We start from the raw sequence: 20,863 nt of genomic DNA, 5'->3' as shown, positions 1-20,863 counted from the left end.
TCTGCCGACCTCAGCCTCTCAAAATGCTGGGATTACAGGCATGAGACCCTGCACCCAGCGTCTTTTAAATATTTTTTTTTTTAATCAAAGTTACTTTTTTGGGATATCGTTTAAGGTTTTCGGCAATAATGGCCAAAGAGTAAAAGGGTTGGGGGATGATAACTTTAGCATCAATTTTACAGGATAAGAAAAGGCAACAAATGATAATTTGCCTTAACAATATTATCTTAAACATATTTTGACAGCTATTCAGGATTATGAAACTGCTCAGGAACACAATGAAAATGATCAGCAGATTCGAGAAGGTCTAGAGAAAGCACAAAGATTATTGAAGCAGTCGCAGAAACGAGATTATTATAAAATCTTGGGAGTAAAAAGGTGAATTATTAATTTAAAATTTACTTTGCTATTTTTAATCAACTGTTTCAAAGGTAATCATTGCTTTTTTTCCCTCTGATTCATTTTGTTATGTAATTTCAGTCATATGGATTAAACCCTAACAATCTTAACATTACAGAGCTATTCTGAGTGTGTTATAGGCAAGTTTCTTCGATAGACACCAATAATGCAACAACAGAGAATTAGTAGTTGGCAACAAAGATATGACACTGTAGCATGAATGGGTCCCAGGTCTAGATTTTTGAAGAAGGGTAAAGGGGTAGGAGTGAGCTTTCTTTTGGTGGGGATGGAGGAGGAGAGGGAATGGGGAAAGAAAAAGCCTTCTCTAGGCCTAAACATAAAGTAATGCTTTCAGAATTAAGTCTGAAATTAAGATTTACCTTATATAAAAGTACATATTAAGTAAATGATATACCTCCCAGTAGTTAGCTAAGTGTAACAGCAATCTTTCAATCAAAATTCAGGATATTTGTGCTTACTATTAAGTAAACGAATGTAGAAATATAATTGAAAGTGGGGTTCAGAGTCAAATAATCTTTTTAATGCCGAGAATTGAATTATGGTAGCTTGGAAGTTCAGAAAGTTAAACAATTCATTGATGTACCTTTTTGAAAAAAGGAAAAATTCTAAAGATCAGGAGTGCTTTATTCCTAGTAATCTTAGTGAGCGAGTACCCAAGCCTGATGTCAGCTTTAATGATCATCCAGAACGTGTGTGCAGATCCTTGGCCTATGATACCATTGGAACTGTTTTACAAAACCAGTTTGTTTATTGGCAGTAGGATCTTAATTCTGATTCTTATGAGAGTATGTTAGACACGTCTCCACTAATGATTATTTATTTTACCACCCCTCAGAAATGCCAAAAAGCAAGAAATCATTAAAGCTTATCGAAAATTGGCACTGCAGTGGCACCCAGATAACTTCCAGAATGAGGAAGAAAAGAAAAAAGCTGAGAAAAAGTTCATTGATATAGCAGCTGCTAAAGAAGTCCTCTCTGATCCAGGTATTATTGGCCTTTATTCCTTTCACTCATCCTAGAGGTGGTATTAGAAGTGAGGGTGGAGCACGTGGTGGGTTCCCCATGTGGGGCTGTATAGGCAGTGACTGGTCCTGAGCCCAGTTCCAGAACTGTAGTTTTATGCCTGCCTTTATCCAGTCCTCTTATGCTGGGGACCCCCTCATTGCAGGGTACAGTGGAAAGACCATCAAACGTGGAATCAGAGGGCTTGAGTTTGAACCTTTTTTCTACTTAAACAAGTTGTCAGAACTTTTTGGTCTGTTTTTTCAACATGGAGGGTAACAGTATCTCAGGTTCCTTCTAATCAGAGGTCAATGATGAATTCTCTCTACCAAGCTCACAGGAGCTTGATGAGGAAACCAGCTTGCCAGGCTGGATTGCACAGGGTAGAAGAGCAGATGTCTGGCCTAGGGCCTGCTTCGCCCCATGTGTGTTCATCAGGAATCTTGGCCTAAATCAAATGATTGTTAGATTTACTGGTTTATGTGTGTGTTCTTTTTCTAAATATTTGCTTTTTGTAGAAGTGGGGTCTTGCTATGTTGTCCAGGCTGGTCTTTAACTCCTAGGCTCAAGTGATCTTCCCAACTCAGCCTCCCAAAGTTCTGAGATTACAGGTGTGAGCCTCTGCACCTGGCCACATGTGTTCTTTTGCCGTACAATAATATGGCCTGGAAATGTTGTAACAGGGAGACAGGCTAAGCATTGAGGTAATATTGGACAATGCTTTGCTGTTGCCAGAGGGAATTTCATGTTAAGCTGACACTTACCGCTTTTTTGTGGCATTCCATGTCAGTGGGAGCAGAACCTGTGATCTGAGCCAGACAAATGAAACTAAAAGAGACGAAAATGTTATGTTTATTTGTCAAATCTTTTTCTTGAGCACCTACTGATGGAATGGAATTGAAGGTAAATCATCCTTTATTTTCAAGTAATTTATAATCCAGGAAAGGAGACAGAAATGTACTTCCCTTATCAAGTGTGTAGGATACATACTGTCCTGTTACTCAGCAAATATTGAGTGCCTACAACCTGCCTTGAGCAGTTCAGTCCTCTTAGTTTGTGCAGTGCACAGGTGTAGTAGTGTATCAGAGTGGGAGTCAGGATCTTCTTATGGGATGGGAACTCTTGATCTAAGCTTTAAGGTAGCAGGGAGCCAACCAAGGGGATGGGTGTCCCTGCACAGAGACGTGAGTTTAGGAAAGAGCTGCAGGTCCTTTTACTTACCTCCTGTTCTTACGTTCAGGATGAACTCTCTTTTCTTTTAAAGACTTTACAGTTTTTCTACTGTACATATATCAAAACATGTATCATATATTTATGACTATGTAGAATCACATGAAATAAATCTTGGCTATAGTTTTTTCTCATTGAAAAATAGTTACCTCATTCTTTGAGATGTATGCAGACCACTCCATTGAATTTTTGAGTAATTACATGATGTGGATATAGCTGAATTCACTTCCCTTTCCATTCACAGCATCCTCGCTCTAGAGCCATTATCACCCCCATCACTATGCAGAGTTCACTACTATTCTCAGAAGTGCTAACAAACACCCTAGATGAATTTTGCTTGTGAGATATCAAAGATATGGGGCCTGAGTCTAAGTGCATTAGCTTTTATAAAACAAAGCTGAGTTTCAGATCAACTATAATACCTGCTTAGCTAGTTATTAACCCTCAGCATAAGAACCCTCCATTTTACTGGTGGGTTTCCTCCTCCTAATGTGGGGCTTCAGATTAACCTCCCAGAGTGAAGTAAACTGGCTTTTCTGTAAGTATCTTTGAACTCCTAAAGGACAAGTTACTGTGAGAGAGCAAAGTAGGACTTGGGATTATTTTTATATTTACATTTTTTCTGCATTCTCTATTTTCCATTTATCAAAAAAACCTAGCTATATGCCGAGTATTTTTTTAGGTTCAGTGGTACATGTGCAGGTTTGTTACATAGATAAATGTGCATTATGGGGGTTTATTGTACAGATTATTTAATCACCCAGGTGTTAAGTCTAGTACCCATTCGTTGTTTTTCCTGATCCGTTCCTGCTTACAAGTGAGAACATGTGGTATTTGGTTTTCTGTTCCTGCATTAGTTTGCTAAGGAAAATGGCCTTCAGCTCCATCCATGTCCCTGCAAAGGACATGATCTTGTTCTTTTTTATGGGTGCATAGTATTCTTTTGTGTATATATACCACATTTTCTTTATCTAGTCTATTGACAGGCATTTAGGTTGATTCCATGTCTTTGCTGTTGTGAATAGAGGTGCAATAAACAGACATGTGCATGTGTCTTTAAAATAGAACAATTTATATTCTTTTGGGTGCATACCTAGTAATGAGATTGCTGGGTTGAATGGTATTTCAGTCTTGAAGGAATTGCCACACCATCTTCCACGATGGCTGAATGAATTTACACTTCCACCAATAATGTATAAGCATTCCCTTTTCTCCACAACATTGCCAGCATCTGTTGTTTTTGTTTTTTGTTTTTTGGTTTTTTTTACTTTCTGATTTGCATTTCTCTAATGATTAGTGATGTTGAGCTTTTTTCCCTAGGATTGTTGGCTGCATGTATGTCTTCTCTTGAGAAGTGTCTGTTCATGTCCTTTGCCCACTTTTTAATGGGGTTGTTTTTTTCTTATAAATTTGTTTAAGTTCCTTGTAGACCTTTGTCAGCTGCATAGTTTGCAAAATTTTTCTCCCTTTCTGTAGGTTGTCTGTTTACACTTTGCTGATGGTTTCTTTTGCTTTGCAGAAATTTTTTAGTTTAATTAGATCGCATAATTTTTGCTTTTGTTGCAATTTCATGATGGAAACGCCAAAAGCAGTCTTTGCCCATCCCTATGTTCTGACTAGTATTTGCCTAGGTTGTCTTCCAGGGTTTTTCTAATGGCTCTGAGGACATGAGCTCTTTCTTCCTATCCCTGCAGTATTCCTCGCTGTTGCCTTCTCCCATGTGTCTGCACTGGTCTCTTTCTGCTCAGGGCTCAGAGGCCCCGCCCTTGGGGCACCAATTGCATGGGAGGGAAAAGTGAGCCTCCTGGAGTTGCATGTTGTGGAGGCCCCTCTCCCCTCATGTCTGAGGAGCCTTAGTGCTGTTTGGATTAAACTGAGGCTCTATGGTGCCCATTAGATACTTGATGAAGTCATTGCCTTATAGACTTTATTTTGTGGATTAGGGTGGTGATCTGGCTGTTTCATTAGAAGAGCAGACTTTTGGAAGTTTCTCTCAAATTACTTTTTTCTAAATAATTTCACTGGGTAGTTACCAAGCTTGGGTAGCTGCTTCTGGGGTGAGATTTAGGGACCTGAATTTCAGTAAATACCTGTTTTCAACCCTGAACCTCACCCTTTTTGTGGTGAATTTCTATAGTCTGTTTCTTCTGGGTGGCAATGGGAGTGCCTGGATTTGAATGTCAGGCACAACTCTTGATAACTGAAAAGTATGTAGCCCCTCAAACCCACCCACTCTCCTCTGCCCAGAGAAAACACTCCCCGTGCCACTGTACCTTAGTTAGTACCTGGTTCTTAATTTGCTGATTTCTTTCTAGAAATGAGGAAGAAGTTTGACGACGGAGAAGATCCCCTGGATGCAGAGAGCCAGCAAGGAGGCGGCGGCAACCCGTTCCACAGAAGCTGGAACTCATGGCAAGGGTTCAATCCCTTCAGCTCAGGCGGACCATTTAGATTTAAATTCCACTTCAATTAAACCAACTGTTTTTCTGCTCTTCTTCCTTAATTTTTTTAAAGATTAAAAACAAACAAATCTTGTTCCGGGACCCTAAAGAAAAGAAAATACAAATCTTTCAGTTTGTCCATGACCAAAGAGTTGCTTTAATAGGAAAAAATCTGTTCTTATCCCTGTTAGATTTATGGTTAATGGGTTTGCAGTGGCAGGGAGGCAAGGAATGGTTGTTTCTTACAAAGCAGCCTGCATACATTTTATGCTGCCTGGAGGAAGTGGTCTGAGGCGGGTTCACCTGTGGAAGTGCTCACGTATTCTGTATTTTTCTACGCTGGAGCTGAGATTCTTCTCTTCACAGCCTTGCAGAGTAAGTCAGTGCTTACAAGTGTAGTTATGCCTCCATATTCTTAAAGAGAATAGGAACATTTTGAGCTGTACGTTCTTAGGGACAACTGTGCTTCGATGTGGTCAATCTAGTCACTTGCGAGTGTGAAATCTTTAGTATGCACGTTTATACCTCTCTGGTCTGTCAACATGGCTGTCACTGAAGGAGGAGAAAGAGACCATCTTTTAAGAATCCTGCCACCACCGGGCGCGGTGGCTCACGCCTGTAATCTCAGCACTTTGGGAGGCTGAGGCGGGTGGATCATGAGGTCAAGAGATCGAGACCATCCTGGTCAACATGGTGAAACCCCGTCTCTACTAAAAATACAAAAAATTAGCTGGGCACGGTGGCACGTGCCTGTAATCCCAGCTACTCAGGAGACTGAGGCAGGAGAATTGCCTGAACCCAGGAGGCGGAGGTTGCGGTGAGCCAAGATCGCGCCATTGCACTCCAGCCTGGGTAACAAGAGCGAAACTCTGTCTCAAAAAAAAAGAATCCTGCCACCAAATGATAATATATCCAGGTTTAGACTTTGGATTAATGTTAAATGTACATTTTTTTAATTCAATACCTGCAGAATACTGAAACTTGAATTTATGAATATCTATGAACCCTTTTAATATTAAACACAACAAATTAACTAAAAGCTATAGGTAAAACAGGTTCAGATAAAATAGTGGCAGTGTTTAAAATACTGCTGAAGTGCAGATTGAAATACTTTTTCAAGAACTGAAGTTCTGAGTTTTTATAGGGAATTTCGTGTAACAGGATTGGCTTAGAAACGTAAAGTTGCTCGGTCAACATAAACACAGATTCCCACTTTTAAGTAAAGACAGTGGGGCAGCTTCTTTCTCCTTCTTTTATATCAAAGCTTGATCTTATTTTAAAGTGCTGTGGTCTCCCACGTGGGCCCTGTCTGGTGGTATGTGGTAAGCAGTAGACCTGCCCTTCTGCCGGATCTTGATGCCTCTAGATGTTCTCCTGCCTACAAGAAAATACAGGCTTGCAAGTTTAGTCAGGTCTGTCTGTATTTCCACTATTGTTTCATTTAATAAAATGGCATCTCCTCTTGAGATGTTCTTACCTTTTAAGAAGATAACTATTTAAGAAACGAACTAGTCTGTCTTTGTATACTGAATACTTCTTCCCTAAAAAATGTTACTTTAATCAAGAATATTGAATATTTATGGAATTATTGATGCTGCATTTGAAAGCTGAGGGAATTACTTTAGATAGGAATTATCACCTTGAAATCAAGCATTTTAATTCACTGTGAGAGGCATCCTGACCGTGGACATACATAACAGCAGAGCACAAATCGTTTTCGTCTATAGTCATATCCTGAAACGTGGACAAAATTTTTAAGTGAGCGAAACCACATAGTTAAATTGAGCGAAACACTTAAGTGCTTTCTGCATCTATTTAGGAGTCTGTTAAGAAACAGACCAATAAACTTAACAATGCATTTGGAAAACTGGTGAACACCTTGCAGCTTTCATTTTGCTTTAATGCTTCAGTTCAAGCCAGGGTAAAAATAATTTCCAACGTATTTCTGTCTATTCTTTAACTGATCTCACTGCTGGCTATATCAGCAATATCTTTTTCAATCTGGTTCCTTTTGTATATGATGTCACTGTGACCTCTTTGAAATCTAGTGATGGCTTTTACCTACTCTGAAAAGAAAGAATTTTCACATAAAATCAGAAGAAAAGGAAATAAATCACTTGCCTTTCCACTTGGAGAGCATGACAGCTGCCAACAACAAGGGGTCCAGGGCTGCACAGGAGATGCGTCCACGGCCGGGCCGCCTCCCACCTGCTGCCTAGAGGCTTATTTGCATTTTCACTTTTCTCCACTTGTAACAACCATAGATTCAGCTCCTAAATTCTTATCATGGATTTAACTTAGTTATCATAACTGACGTGCAGATTTACTTGCCTGTTTTCAGTGAAGAGAGAGCAGCAGCTCTGGTGCCACATGCCAGCGCCATGGAGGGAAATGAATTCTCTGCAATCTGTTGTTTCGCTGATTCATGAAGAAAGTAACAACCGTTGAGTTCCAGTCTTGACGGGCATCAGCAATTTTCTCTCCCAAATGGAAAGACAGTCACTGCTTGCTTCCCTTAAAGTGTGACTGGGAAAAAGCCTGGATGTATAAGAGATAATCATTCCCCCTGCCTGTCTGACATAGGGTATCATGATGCATTGTAAAACCGTCCTACTGAAAAGGCATTTTCATTTTTTGAAGAGGGCCACTTTTCATTTTCCCTTGGGGACTGCAGGTGCCAGGTAACCTTTATGGCTCTTTCAGGAAAAGTCAAATCAGAGAGTGGGGTACCCTAGCCTTAGCTCTGTTAGTCTGCTCCTACCTTCTTTCCTTTTTGGTGAGCTCCATGAGTGGAGTTATCAGTGGTCTGTACTTTGTGGATGTTTTGCCCAGCACGAAGTATTAGACACATCAGTCTAGAAGTATTGTGAAAAAGTTCCAAAAAGGGAGATTAAATTTAATTCATTCCTCAGTTCTGAAAGTTTGTGCTTTCTTACCATATTGAATAGATGAAAACTTGAAAAAAAATTTGATAGTTGACTAATGGGAATTGGATGTAACATACTACTAATTCTACAATGTCTCTCTTTAGTCAGTATTAAAAATCCTTTTTAAAGTATTGGTATGAAAACAGATTTGTGTTGCCCTGATAATGGAATTTTAAAACTACCCACAGTTTAAGAGAAAAACATAACTGGGTAAAAAAGGCAGCCAATAAAACCACAATTTGAAATTAATACCATTTTCTACTCACAATGGATGATGAAAAATTTTACCTTTAAAGGCATGTAATGGGTCAGAAGTTGTCTGTGACATTTACCATAAAAAAAACGACATAAGACGTATAAGTTAAAAATGGCTCCTTGGTGAGGTCTGAGAGCCGACTGCCTTACAGATACAGGGTACTGCTAACGGGTCTTGCCAAGTTTTCAGCAATGGTATAACCTAGAGAAGTTCATGCAACTTTGTTGAATGTAGTTGACTTTTCAGATTTATAAAAGAAGGTAGAAGGCAAATGTTAATTTGCCAGCAACTAATATCCTTTTTCTAAATCAGATCATTCCTTTTTTGTTTGTTAGTGTAAGTTTATCCTGTAATTTCAAATGATGTTAAAAGGTGAGATTATTTGGGATTTTTTTGTTTACAGATGATCTCATTTGCTGAATGATTTAAGAGTAAAATTAGCCACTGCGTGGCTTTGTGTATAGTAACTGGTTTTGTTGCACTCATCTGTGGCTGAAACACTTCCCCGCAGTGGAAAGCCGAGCAAGGAGGAGGTAAACATTGGAGATGTTTGTTAAAATATTACTCTTACCATGAATGAGAAAAGACTAAGTAACTTAATCCATCTCAATTTAGTGTTTTAATAAAAAAGGAACCTAATATTTGAAATGGGTCTCAGACATGTCTACAAATATGGGTACTATTTTTATGCCCATGTATTTTCACATTTAATAAAAATATTTATGGTCATATCAGTATTTCCTTGCTTTTGATTCATTTTTGTTGTCTTTGAAAATAAAACTCTTAAGAAAGTCCATCTTAGGAGAAGTCTATTTCCAACTTTGCTTCAAACAAAGTCAGTGACTGAGGTGACAAAGGGCTCTTCCTTTACACAAGTTGACAGTGAAGGTCAGAGCACACAAAGCAGAAAAGACTAAAATCTCTTAACCCCCAAAAGTCCTAGGACTTAAAAAGTGGACAGTTCTTCAGTACTATTAAAATATAACACTGAAATTGGCTTTGTCTGAAGATTTTCTCTTTTATATCCTATTTGTACATTCCTGGTAAGGCCCTAAGTTGGGAGGGAGGACACTGTAGCCTATCTCAATCAAATGTCCAACTACAAACAAAAGGAACTGTCTTCTCAGTTAATGTATTCTGCAGCTCTTAAGATTCAAGGAGAGCTAGAATCTGTAAATGTGTATAGAACTTTTCCAGAAAGCTCAAAGCTTCCAAATTCTTCTTAATCCTCATGACACTGTGGCACTATATGAGCAGCCAGCCTGAGTCTGAAGATAAACAGCATGAACACGTGCAGCAGGCATGAGGGCTGCAGGGAGACTGCGAGAGGAAGGGAGGTCCAAGTCCTCTTCCTGGAGCCTCAGGAGCTCTCACTGAGCAGGCACCAAGCCCGCTCCTTCCCTACCCCCAGGCCCAAATCGGTGCTTCATGATCTTTTTTTTAAAAAAAAAAATTAATGCCGGCTTACAGTTCACACCTCAAAAAGCCTGAACTCTGCAAACCCTTTTATGCTGAGCAAATCCTTTGGGAATGCCTCTATGATAAACAGAAGCTTAATATGCATATTAATTTATTACCTTATACTAGGATTCTGTTTCTAATAAATCATACAGCAGACAACTCAGGTTGCGTGTCTGTTTTGAACACATTTCCAGCCTTCACTCAGGTCCATTTTCCCTAAGCAGCCCTCTGACAGATAATCCCAGGGACTGGGCAGCCGTGACTTAGAAGAGCCTGGTAACATTAGTGCCAAGGTCGTTCTGAGGAAATCAGAAATGAACATATTTAAAAAGCATAAGGGAGAAACCATTGCTTGCAGCATTTCTGAGTGGATTTCACACTGTTCTAAGGCTTTTTGGCATTTATATACTTCCTTGTTATTACAGATTTATATAGGTATATCTTTGCGTACCGTGTGCCATTTGTAGGTACAGTTAAAAAGGATTTTTCCTTCTTATACTAGTTTCCCTAAATAGATGTAATTTTGCTCCCAAGTATGAAGAATGCTTTATCTCTAAAGAATTATCCTTGTAACAGATACTTTAGAGCAAAAGCATCTTCATACTTAGGAGCAAAATTACATCTATTTAGGGAAACCATACTTAGGAGCAAAATTACATCTATTTAGGGATACTTTAGAGGGAAAAATCCTCTCTAAAGTATCTGCTAAAAGGATAATTCTTGGGCTGGGCATGGTGGCTCATGCCTGTAACCCCAGCATTTTGGGAGGCCAAAGCAGGTGGATCACCTGAGGTCAGGAGTTCAAGACCAGCCTAGCCAACATGATGAAACTCCATCTCTACTAAAAATATAAAAAATTAGCTGGACGTGATGGTGCATGCCTGTAGTCTCAGCTATTCAGGAGACTGAGGCAGGAGAATCACTTGAACCCAGGAGGTGTAAGTTGCAGTGAGCCAAGATCATGCCACTGCACTTCAGCCTGGGTGACAGTAAGACTCCATCTAAAAAAAAAATGATAATTCTTTTAACAAATTATGTACATTTCACTGTGTCAGGTTTTGTTAGGGTTTTATTAATACCCTGTCACTTCATATATACCCCCCATTGTACTATTTTTGTTTCCTGCAATGTTTGTGGCTTTATTACCTCAAGTTAAAGTAGCAAGACTTCACTCTACGGTTGTTTAATGTTTGTGCAAACAAAATAGCATCTGTTGCTCCTACTGAATGCAGAAACATTAAGCAACTGTAGAATGGAGGGAGGGCTCTCCCTGTAGAACAGGGCCTCAGATTAGGAAATTTATTATGGACGTTGTACAATGAAAAAAAGCACTAGCAAATCTAGAACTTTTGCCCAAAAAGTTAGTACTGCTGTTATGAATAACTATTAGAAAACAAAGCAGGCATAAAAATATTCACTGAGCAGTTTAGGATTTAATGAGTAGATGTTAGGCCTTCACTGCACTTGAGGATCAAATCACAAAAGCTCTTCACGTGGTTCATAAACTCATTTGTCACCCAGGCTCCAACCTCATGGGCCTTCTTTCAGTTCTCAAATGAACAAAACTCCTTCCGTACTATTCCTTCTTCCTGGCTTGCGCTTACTCTTGCTTCAGGTTTCATCCTGAAATGTTACTTGTTAGGTCTGTCTTGACACTTGCCCTTCACAACATTTTCATTTGGATATTCATGTCTGTCATTTATACTGTCTAGTAACCTGAAGAGGGCAGCTTGGCACATAGTAGGTACTTAAATTATTTGTTGAATTGTTGAACTATTCAATCTGTTCAGGGCAGAGAGACCTACTATATTACTGGCCTTATTTAGATGAAACTTTTTAGAAATCGTTTTCTGGTGGAAGCAGACCATGCGGAAACAAAGGAAAAGCTACATACCAGCGTGAGGAAGACAGACACATCAGGGGTCCATTGCAGGCCGTTTGTATGGAAAGCAGTTTCCATCTGATGCTCTAGAATAGACACTCTACTACAGGATTAGTTCCATTTATTTCAACATTCATCTTTCCCACTAAAGGTAGTATGAAAATTATTCCTCCTCTCCTTTTTCTGAAAATGTTAAACATAAGGTTGATCTGGAACCTTGTCACTCAAATAATGTTTTGGTTTGAAGCCCATCTTTAACATCTGAGTAATTTTTCAATTCTAATAAAAACCTTTTATTTTAAAAGTAAAATCACATCAGGCAGGATACAAACCTTACATAGTTGGGCAGATCGACATGATCGAAGTAAACTTCTTAACTTCAAGTAATTATGAACTGTAGGGGACAAGATTATTTTCCAAATCTGATATCTTTACAACAGAGGTGTTAATAGTTTTTTTGGGGGGGCGTGTTAAGGAGTGGAAAGTTTAATAGAAGAAAAGAAAGAGGAGAGCAGCTCCTTGTGAGAGAGACAGAGACACCTGAGAAAAAAAGAGATGTTACTCATTTTAAGTCAAGAGGCTTTCCCTTAGAATTTCTCAGAAAATAGTTTATATTTGGTAAATGGGATTAACAAACTGAGAAAATGGGGAACAGCTGTCATATTACCATAACACTTGAAGACTTTTAAGAAAGACTGGATCTAGGATGGGCTTGCACACCTGATCGAGCCCCTCTAACTTACAGAGTTGCCTGTAATTTGAACTTTGTCCATCAAAGCCCTGGACCATCATGTTTCCTCTTCCTCACTTTGCTACCAAAGGTGAGAGCTTAACTAATCAACTGGTTCTTTGGAAGTGAGTGGAGCCCCTTCCATCTATGAAGTCAAGTAACAGAAGTGGGCAAGACAATGGCTGGGTCATAATTTCTGCTTGTTGGTTTGAGCATGGGGCCATCAGCACCTTTCACTTCATCTCTGAAACTATGGATCTGAGACACATGATCCACGTGTTCATCTGACTTGCCCTGTACCTCCTGCCTCTGAAAGTATTCTGCTGGGTCCCTGGAGCCTCTTCTGGGTAGTGGCAGTTTCTTGTCTGGTTGCTTTTCAGATGCTGGAGTCAGGACCTGGCACAGAGCAACAAGCATTTCTGCGGGCAGGTCCCACCTGTGTCAGACTACATGTTTAATACTAAAAGCCTGATATTATCCTAACTCCAGGCTGACATGGCTTGAAGTGCCTTTTGGAGGTATTTGGTGCTATTCTTCTAGGAGCTATGTTGTTTTCTAGGAACTTGAGGGTAACTGGAGTCAAATGATAGGCACTTCCAAAATAAAACCTCTGGGCCTAAGTGTTGGAGGTGGGATGCAGACTTTGGATGGTCTTAATGCTCAGATTCTGGGTCTACTTTCCACATAAAGCTCACACGTCACTGTGGGTCAAGCAGAAATGCTTCTCATTCTTAAACTGTTCTGACACTTTTTTCTAAGAAGGCAGAATGAAGAGATATATGACTTCTCATAGTTAGAAAATAGTTTCCCCCATCCTCCTGACCTCCACTACTTCCAGGATTTGATTTTTGTTAAAACTTGACACAGGGCCTGCAGCTGAGAACCAGAATTCGGGATCCTGAATATACTGTGAAAGCCGCTGGACTATATTTGTTCAGCATCTCCAGGACAATGGAACTGAACGGCTTTCTCTCCAAGTGTTACCAGATACTCAAACAAGACCTATGGTTCAGTTATATAATGTGTCCCTGAGGAGGGAACGTTTTTGTATGGCACAGCAGTTTGTATGCATGAGAGCTCTTGACATAACAGCATTTTTAAAACCAGCCATCTAATTAAAATATCTCACTGTAAAGAAATACCTTATTTATAAATCTGGATTTTCTGATATAAAGTATCCCTCACCTGGAAATGAAACATGTAAACTGGCCACTCAGATCGCAAGATACAAACAGGGAGGGGGGCCATCAAGACTGTTTACACTGTTCTGCAATTTGAGCTTAATACTCCATGAAAATATGGGATCTAGAATACTGGAGAAGGAGTAGGTAATAGAAGTAGGAATCCAGTGTCTGTCCAGCTGATCATTCTTTCTATAAGATTCTCATAGAAGTGAAGACAGGGCGGTAACAAAGAAAAGCAAAGTACCATCTTACAGTCATCAGGGTTTGTGCTCCAGCCACCGCAGCAGACCTCTGCGTAGCTGGGTGGAGCATCTGGCCCGACATAGAACCTTACAGTCTTACCTGACCAATCTCCAGCTGCAGCTGACTCCCAAGAGGAGTGAGCGGAGAACACCATGGTGTTGGCCGCCCCAGGACCACTTACCGCTCCAGCCTCTGAGAGTACCCTGTGGGATACTGTGAACTCACAAGAATAACCTAGTTCCACCAAAGCAGGCCATTTTAACATAAACACAAACAACAAAGGAAGGATGACTGGGAGAGAGAGAGGGAGAGGCAGGCACTCTCTTATTAGGAATGAATGGAGCTGATGGGAAGAGCTGATTTTAACTCTATGGGCTTTTCTGTCAAATATAGTCCATAGAGTTAAAATAATACTCTTCCCATCAGCTAATACAGAAGGATTAGCCTTGTTCTGAAGAGCACACAGGAGTGAGCTTCTGGCTCATGATTGAACTGTGTGTACAGAGCTGTCTAAAGATGGACCAGCCTGTCTCTAGAGGTAGAGAGTTCCCTGTTGTCCTGGAATTTCCAAGATGGCTTGAGCCTCAGCTTTACAGGTGGGGCCTTAGAAAAGGGGCTGGCACATTGGCTGGGGGCCAAACTCTATTAAATGTTTCTCAAACTTGTCTTATTACAGAACCACCCGGAGAGCTTTTTAAATGATTAAGATTTACCAAGCTTGCTTTAGACCTAATGAATCAGACTTTTCATAGGATGGGGTCCAAATGGCACTGAGTTCTCTTCCAATCCCATGATCCTATGATTGTAGAATAGCTGGATAGTTTTTAAACATTTACTAGTCTTATTCATCTACTGGTAGTACACATCAGGAAAACAAACCGTTTACATCCTTAGGTTCCCACAAAAGTACCTCGTCCTTTTAAAAAAAGAATACACATATATCCCACATACCCATAAATACATTTTATGACATAAAATTAGAAACATTAAAAAATCCAAATACCAAATACCACATAAAATTAAAACATCATATGGTTTAAGATAAATGATTACTGTGTAACAATATTACTTCCATGTTAAAACAATAGTTAAGGTACAAATGGTCTTAATTATTATTTACTATTGTTTCAGGAGGAAAAAATTACAAAATGGGTTCCTGTAATTTTAAATGCATTTAGGTAATTTGATTTTTTAATTATTTTTTGAGACAGAGTCTCACTCTGTCACTCAGGGTATAGTGCAATGGCATGACCTCGGCTCACTGCAATCTCTGCCTCCCAGATTCAAGCAATTCTCCTGCCTCAGCCTCCCAAGTAGCTGGGATTACAGGCACCCACCACCACACCCAGCTAATTTTTTGTATTTTTAGTACAGACAGGGTTCCGTCATGTTGACCAGGTTGGTCTCAAACTCCTGACCTCAGGTGATCCACCTGCCTCGGCCTCCTAAAGTGCTGGGATTACAGGTGTGAGCCACTGCACCCAGCCTAAATGCATTTCTGTAATTTTAAACGCATTTTGTGAATAAGGAAATGTAGATGCACATAAAACTAGATATAAAAGGCTACAGTTTGATAAACACCAGCTAGTCAGGTACCTGGGCTATCTGGCAAAACATCAAACTTTAACTGGTGATCAGGAAAAAGGAACAATCAGGTTTTAAATACTCAATGGTCATTTATTATAAAACTTAAACTTATTCAATACATTAAATACATGTGTTTTAAATAATTACAATTTTTAAAAATTAAAGAATATGTCACTGATCTTAATGAGACTTCCAAATAGTCTGAGCAGTGGCTCCACACTTCCCCAGCAGATGGAAGATTTCCTGTCACGCTTTCACCTTCCTTCTGATATAAACCAGTGCTAGAGTTCATCATGTGTTAAAACTGTAGGGGAGAAAAGTTTATTTAGTTCCTGGAATCTTAAACATAAAATTATCTTAAATACTACTTACATGTGAGCAAGGACCGATGTTGACTGAGGGTCCTTTACTCGCTAGTTCAGTACCTATATGCTTCATTATGCAACATGAGAAGAGCTCTTTGTACACTGTGATGTCTATTATATTGTATCACAACTACTTGTCTTTTAAATCCACCTAGACTGTGAGCTCCCACGAGTCTATGAGGATAAGGAACACACCTTACTTATCTTTGTTATCTTTAGGATCTAGCATCCTGCCTGGGAGGTCTCAAAGAATACTAACAGATTATTCACTGTGAATATAGTATTCTATCCTTAATGTAATGGAACAACAGAAAGCGGAGGACATATTAATATATAGTCATTGTCTAATATGGGAGGACACAGCACAGTGACTTAAGTACTACATAAACGCAAGCACAATTCTGATGAAGACTCAGCAAAATGGTCTCTGCATCACTGAGCTGTCACATACCAACTGATTTTAATTAAAATGCATGCTGTTCTACAATTCAAGATGGCAGACTATGTTTCTTCACTAAATTCTACTGAAAAGATAATAAATGTAAAAGGGAAAAACAATAATGAGAATGAGGGAAGTGGTTACAAGAAACTGTTGGGGCAAAGTTATAAATGAATCTCAAGAAATGGGAAACAGGGATAGACTGCATAAAACTTCATCCCAGAACACACAGCTGAGACGATGAGCTGGCTTTTCTGATGGAGGAGGCTGGGAGAGGCTACTAACAGAAATGCCAGTGGGTATTGAGTCAGACAGTGAAACAATTAAATGCAGGACTGTCTGTGGAAAATCCATGCCTGTCAGCTCCCCACTCTTATTCTTCTGAATCCAAGAGAGAAACTGACAGCCTAGTATTTATCCTAAGATAAAAAGTGGAAGTCTATTCTTGAAAGCAAATGGAACAATCCTCAGAGAGAGAGAGACAAAAAGGGAGAAATAAAGGGTGGGAGAGGGAGGGAAAGAGGTATTTTTATGTGGGTGTCTGCTCTTGAGTAAGGCACCCTCATTTGGGCTTTTAGTGTGGCGTATAGAATGGGCTTTGATCTTTTCCATGACCATTCACCTAGAAGGAGGCCTGCCAGTTGTACACCATGGGTTAATTAGCAATTAACTCTCCCATTTGGGGAAGAAGCCTATTGGAGAAAGAAACACATTTAAACTCTGGCAGAGGAAACGACACCAGTTATTATATTGATCAATCTAATATTTTATTCTTAAATATAAACACAAACAGCCAAAGAGCTCTAGGTTTTTGAGGAAGACCAATAAGAAAACAAACAAAAAAAGAGCCAAGATGAACACATAAAATAGCTTACTGTAAGGAAACAAAAAGGAACTGAAAAGAACTAAAGTGATACTCAAAACAATTCCAATTGGTATTTTCAGGGGATATTAGAAAAGTCAATGAAACCATAAAACAAGAATAGAGATTGCTGGCAAGATGGCCAAATAGGAACAGCTCCGGTGCGCAGCTCCCAGCAAGAGTGATGCAGAAGGCGGGTGATTCCACATTTCCAACTGAGGTACTTAATTCATCCCATTGGGACTGGCTGGACAGTGGGTGCAGCCAAAGCAGGGTGGGGTGTTGCCACACCCAGGAAGCACAAGGGGCTAGGGAACTCCCTCTCTTAGCCAAGGGAAGCCATTAGGGACCGTCCTCTGCACTCCGGCCTAGATATTGCACTTTTCCCACAGTCTTCACAACCAGCAGACCAGGAGATTCCCTCCGGTGTCTACGACACCAGGGCCCTTTGTTTCCAGCACAAAACTAAGACACTGAGCTAGCCGCAGCAGTTTTTTTATTCATACCCCAGTGACACCTGGAACACAAGACAGAATCATTCACTCCCCTGGAAAGGGGGCTGAAGCCAGGGAGTCAAGTGATCTGGCATGGCAGCTCCCGCCCCCACAAAGACCAGCAAGCTAAGATCCACTGGCTTGAAATTCTCGCAGCCAAGACAGCAGTCTAAGCTCGACCTGGGACATTCAAGCTTGGTGGAGGGAGGGGCATCCACCATTGCTGAGGTTCAGGTAGGCGGTTTTAAACTTATAATGTAAACAAAGTTGCCAGGAAGTTCAAACTGGGCAGAGCCCACGGCAGCTCAGCAAGGCCTCTGCAGGCAGACTGTGTCACTAGACTCCCTCCTCACTGGGCAGGGCATCTCTGAAAAAAGGCAACAGAATGTCAGGGACTTATAAATAAACCCTCACCTTCCTGGGACAGAGCACCTGGGAAAAGGTGCGGTTGTAGGTACAGATTCAGCCGACTTAAACGTCCCTGCCTGGCAGCTCTGAAGAGAGCAGGGGATCTCCCAGCACAGTGTTTGAACTCTGATAAGGGACAGACCACCTCCTCAAGTGGCTCCCTGATCCCCATGTATCCTGACTGGGAGACACCTCCCAGTAGGGGCCGACAGACACTTCATACAGGAGAGCTCTGGCTGGCATCTGGGGGGTACCCTTGGGGATGAAGCTCCCAGAGGAAGGAACAGGCAGCAATCTTTGATGCTCTGCAGCCCCTACTGGTGATTCCCAGGCAAGCAGGGTCTGGAGTGAACCTCCAGCAAACTCCAGAAGACCTGCCGCAGAGGGACCTGACTGTTAGAAGGAAAACTAACAAACAGAAAGAAATAATTTCAACATCAACAGAAAGGGTGTCCACTCAGAGACCCCATCCAAAGGTCACTGACCTCAAAGACCAAAGGTAGATAAATCCAATGAAGATGGGAAGAAACCAGAGCAAAAAGGCTGAAAACTCCAAAACCCAGAATGCCTCTTCTCCTCCAAGGGATCACATCTCTTAACCAGCAAGGGAAAAAAACTGGATGGAGAATGAATTTGATGCATTGACAGAAGCAGGCTTCAGAAGGTGGGTAATAACAAACTTCTCTGAGCTAAAGGAGTATATTTTAACCCAATGCAAGGAAACTAAGAACCTTGAAAGAAGGTTAGACAAAATGCTACCCAGAATAACCAGCTTAGAGAAGAACATAAACGATCTGATGAAGCTGAAAAACACAGCATGAGAACTTCGTGAAGCATATACAAGTTTCAATAGCTGAATTGATCAAACAGAAGAAAGGATATCAGAGACTGAAGATCAACTCAATGAAATAAAACGAGAAGACAAGATTAGAGAGAAAAGAGTGAAAAATGAACAAAGCCTCCAAGAAATATGGGATTATGTGAAAAGACCAAATCTACATTTGATCAGTGTACCTGAAAGTGATGGGGAGGATGAAACCAAATTGGAAAACACTCTTCAGGATATTATCCAAGAAAACTTCCCCAACCTAGCAAAGCAGGCCAACATTCAAATTCAGGAAATACAGAGAACACCACTAAGATACACCTTGAGAAGAGCAACCCCAAGACACATAATCGTCAGATTCGCCAGGGTTGAAATGAAGGAAAAAATGCTAAGGGCAACCAGAGAGAAAGGTCAGGTTACTCACAAAGGGAAGTGCATCAGACTCATGGCGAACCTCTCAACAGAAACCCTACAAGCCAGAAGAGAGTGGAGGCCAAAACTCAACATCCTTAAAGAAAAGAATTTTCAACCCAAATTTCATATCCAGCCAAACTAAGCTTCATAAGTGAAGGAGAAATAAAATCCTTTACAGTCATGCAAATGCCGAGAGATTTTGGCACCACCAGGCCTGCCTTACAAGAGCTCCTGAAGGAAGCACAAAACATAGAAAAGAACAACCAGTACTAGCCACTACAAAAATATACCAAATTGTAAAGCCCATTGACACCATGAAGAAACTGCATCAACTAACAGGCAAAACAACCAGCTAGCATCAAAATGGCAGGATCAAATTCACAGATAACAATAGTAACCTTAAATGTAAATGGGCTAAGTGCCCCAATTAAAAGACACGGACTGGCAAATTGGATGAGTCAAGACCCATTGGTGTGCTGTATTCAGGAGACCCATCTCATATGCAAAGACATAAATAGGCTCAAAATAAAGGGATAGAGGAAGATTTGCCAAGCAAAAGGAAAGGAAAAAAGAAAAAACAGAGGTTGCAATTCTAGTCTCTGATAAAACAGACTAAACCAACAAAGATCAAAAGAGACAAAGAAAGGCATTACATAATGTCAAATGGATCAATGCAACGAGAAGAGCTAACTATCCTAAATATATATGCACCCAATACAGGAGCACCCAGGTTCATAAAGCAAGTTCTTAGAGACCTACAAAGAGACTTAGACTCTCACACTATAATAATGGGAGACTTTAACACCCCACCATCAATATCAGACAGATCAACAAGACAGAAAATTAACAAGGGTATACAGGACTTGAACTCAGATCTGGACCAAGTGGACCTAATAGACATCTACAGAACTCTCGACCCCAAATCAACAGAATACACATTCTTCTCAGCACCACATCGTACTTATTCTAAAACTGACCACATAATTGGAAGTAAAATACTTGTCAGGAAATGCAAAAGAACGAAAATAACAAATAGTTTCTCAGACCACAGTGCAATCAAATTAGAACTCAGGATTAAGAAACAGTCAAAACCGCACATCTACATGGAAACCGAACAATCTATTCCTGAATGACTACTGGATAAATAATGAAACGAAGGCAGAAATAAAGATATTCTTTGAAACCAATGAGAACAAGACACAATGTACCAGAATCTCTGGGACACATTTAAAGCAATGTGTAGAGGGAAATTTATAGCACTAAATGCCCACAAGAGAAACGAGGAAAGATCTAAAATCAACACCCTAGCATCACAATTAAAAGAACTGGAGGAGCAAGAGCAAACAAACTCAAAACGTAGCAGAAGACAAGAAATAACTAAGATCAGAGCAGAACTGAAGGAGATAGAGACACAAAAAACCCTTCAAAAAATCAATAAAAACAGGAGCTGGTTTTTTGAAAAGATCAACAAAATAGACCGCTAGCCAGACTAATAAAAAAGAAAAGAGAGAAGAATTGAATAGATGCAATAAAAAAATGATAAAGGGGATATCATCACTGATTCCACAGAAATACAAAATGTCATCAGAAATTACTACAAACAACTCTATGCAAATAAACCAGAATCTAGAAGAAATGGATAAATTCTTGGACACTTACACCCTCCCAAGACTAAACCAGGAAGAAGTCAAA

At 40.1% G+C, this 20,863-nt stretch overlaps 2 protein-coding genes across 3 annotated transcripts in view; one reads left to right on the top strand and one right to left on the bottom strand.

Annotated features, from left to right (window-relative positions):
* The window catches only part of DNAJC3 (DnaJ heat shock protein family (Hsp40) member C3), an 89,863-nt gene extending 84,720 nt beyond the window's left edge, over positions 1–5,143 (top strand). Inside the window, exons 10-12 of the mRNA XM_012458619.2 lie at positions 246–378; positions 1,256–1,404; positions 4,968–5,143. Of these exons, the coding sequence (XP_012314042.1) occupies positions 246–378; positions 1,256–1,404; positions 4,968–5,125 (440 nt within the window). The 3' untranslated portion in view covers positions 5,126–5,143. The remainder of the gene's footprint in view (positions 1–245; positions 379–1,255; positions 1,405–4,967) is intronic.
* Positions 5,144–15,320: 10,177 nt separating this feature from the next.
* UGGT2 (UDP-glucose glycoprotein glucosyltransferase 2) overlaps positions 15,321–20,863 on the bottom strand; it is a 246,456-nt gene continuing 240,913 nt past the window's right edge. For both annotated transcript variants that reach the window (XM_012458621.2, XM_012458622.2), the window contains exon 39: positions 15,321–15,667. In XM_012458621.2, the coding sequence (XP_012314044.1) occupies positions 15,645–15,667 (23 nt within the window). In that variant the 3' untranslated portion in view covers positions 15,321–15,644. The remainder of the gene's footprint in view (positions 15,668–20,863) is intronic.

This window comes from Aotus nancymaae, unplaced genomic scaffold (assembly GCF_030222135.1).
Source record: "Aotus nancymaae isolate 86718 unplaced genomic scaffold, 86718_ANA_hifiasm-v0.15.2.pri h1tg000048l, whole genome shotgun sequence".
Classification (NCBI taxonomy): Eukaryota; Metazoa; Chordata; class Mammalia; order Primates; family Aotidae; genus Aotus; species Aotus nancymaae.
Note: the sequence above shows the minus strand (reverse complement) of the source record. Positions and strands in the feature narration are given on the sequence as shown.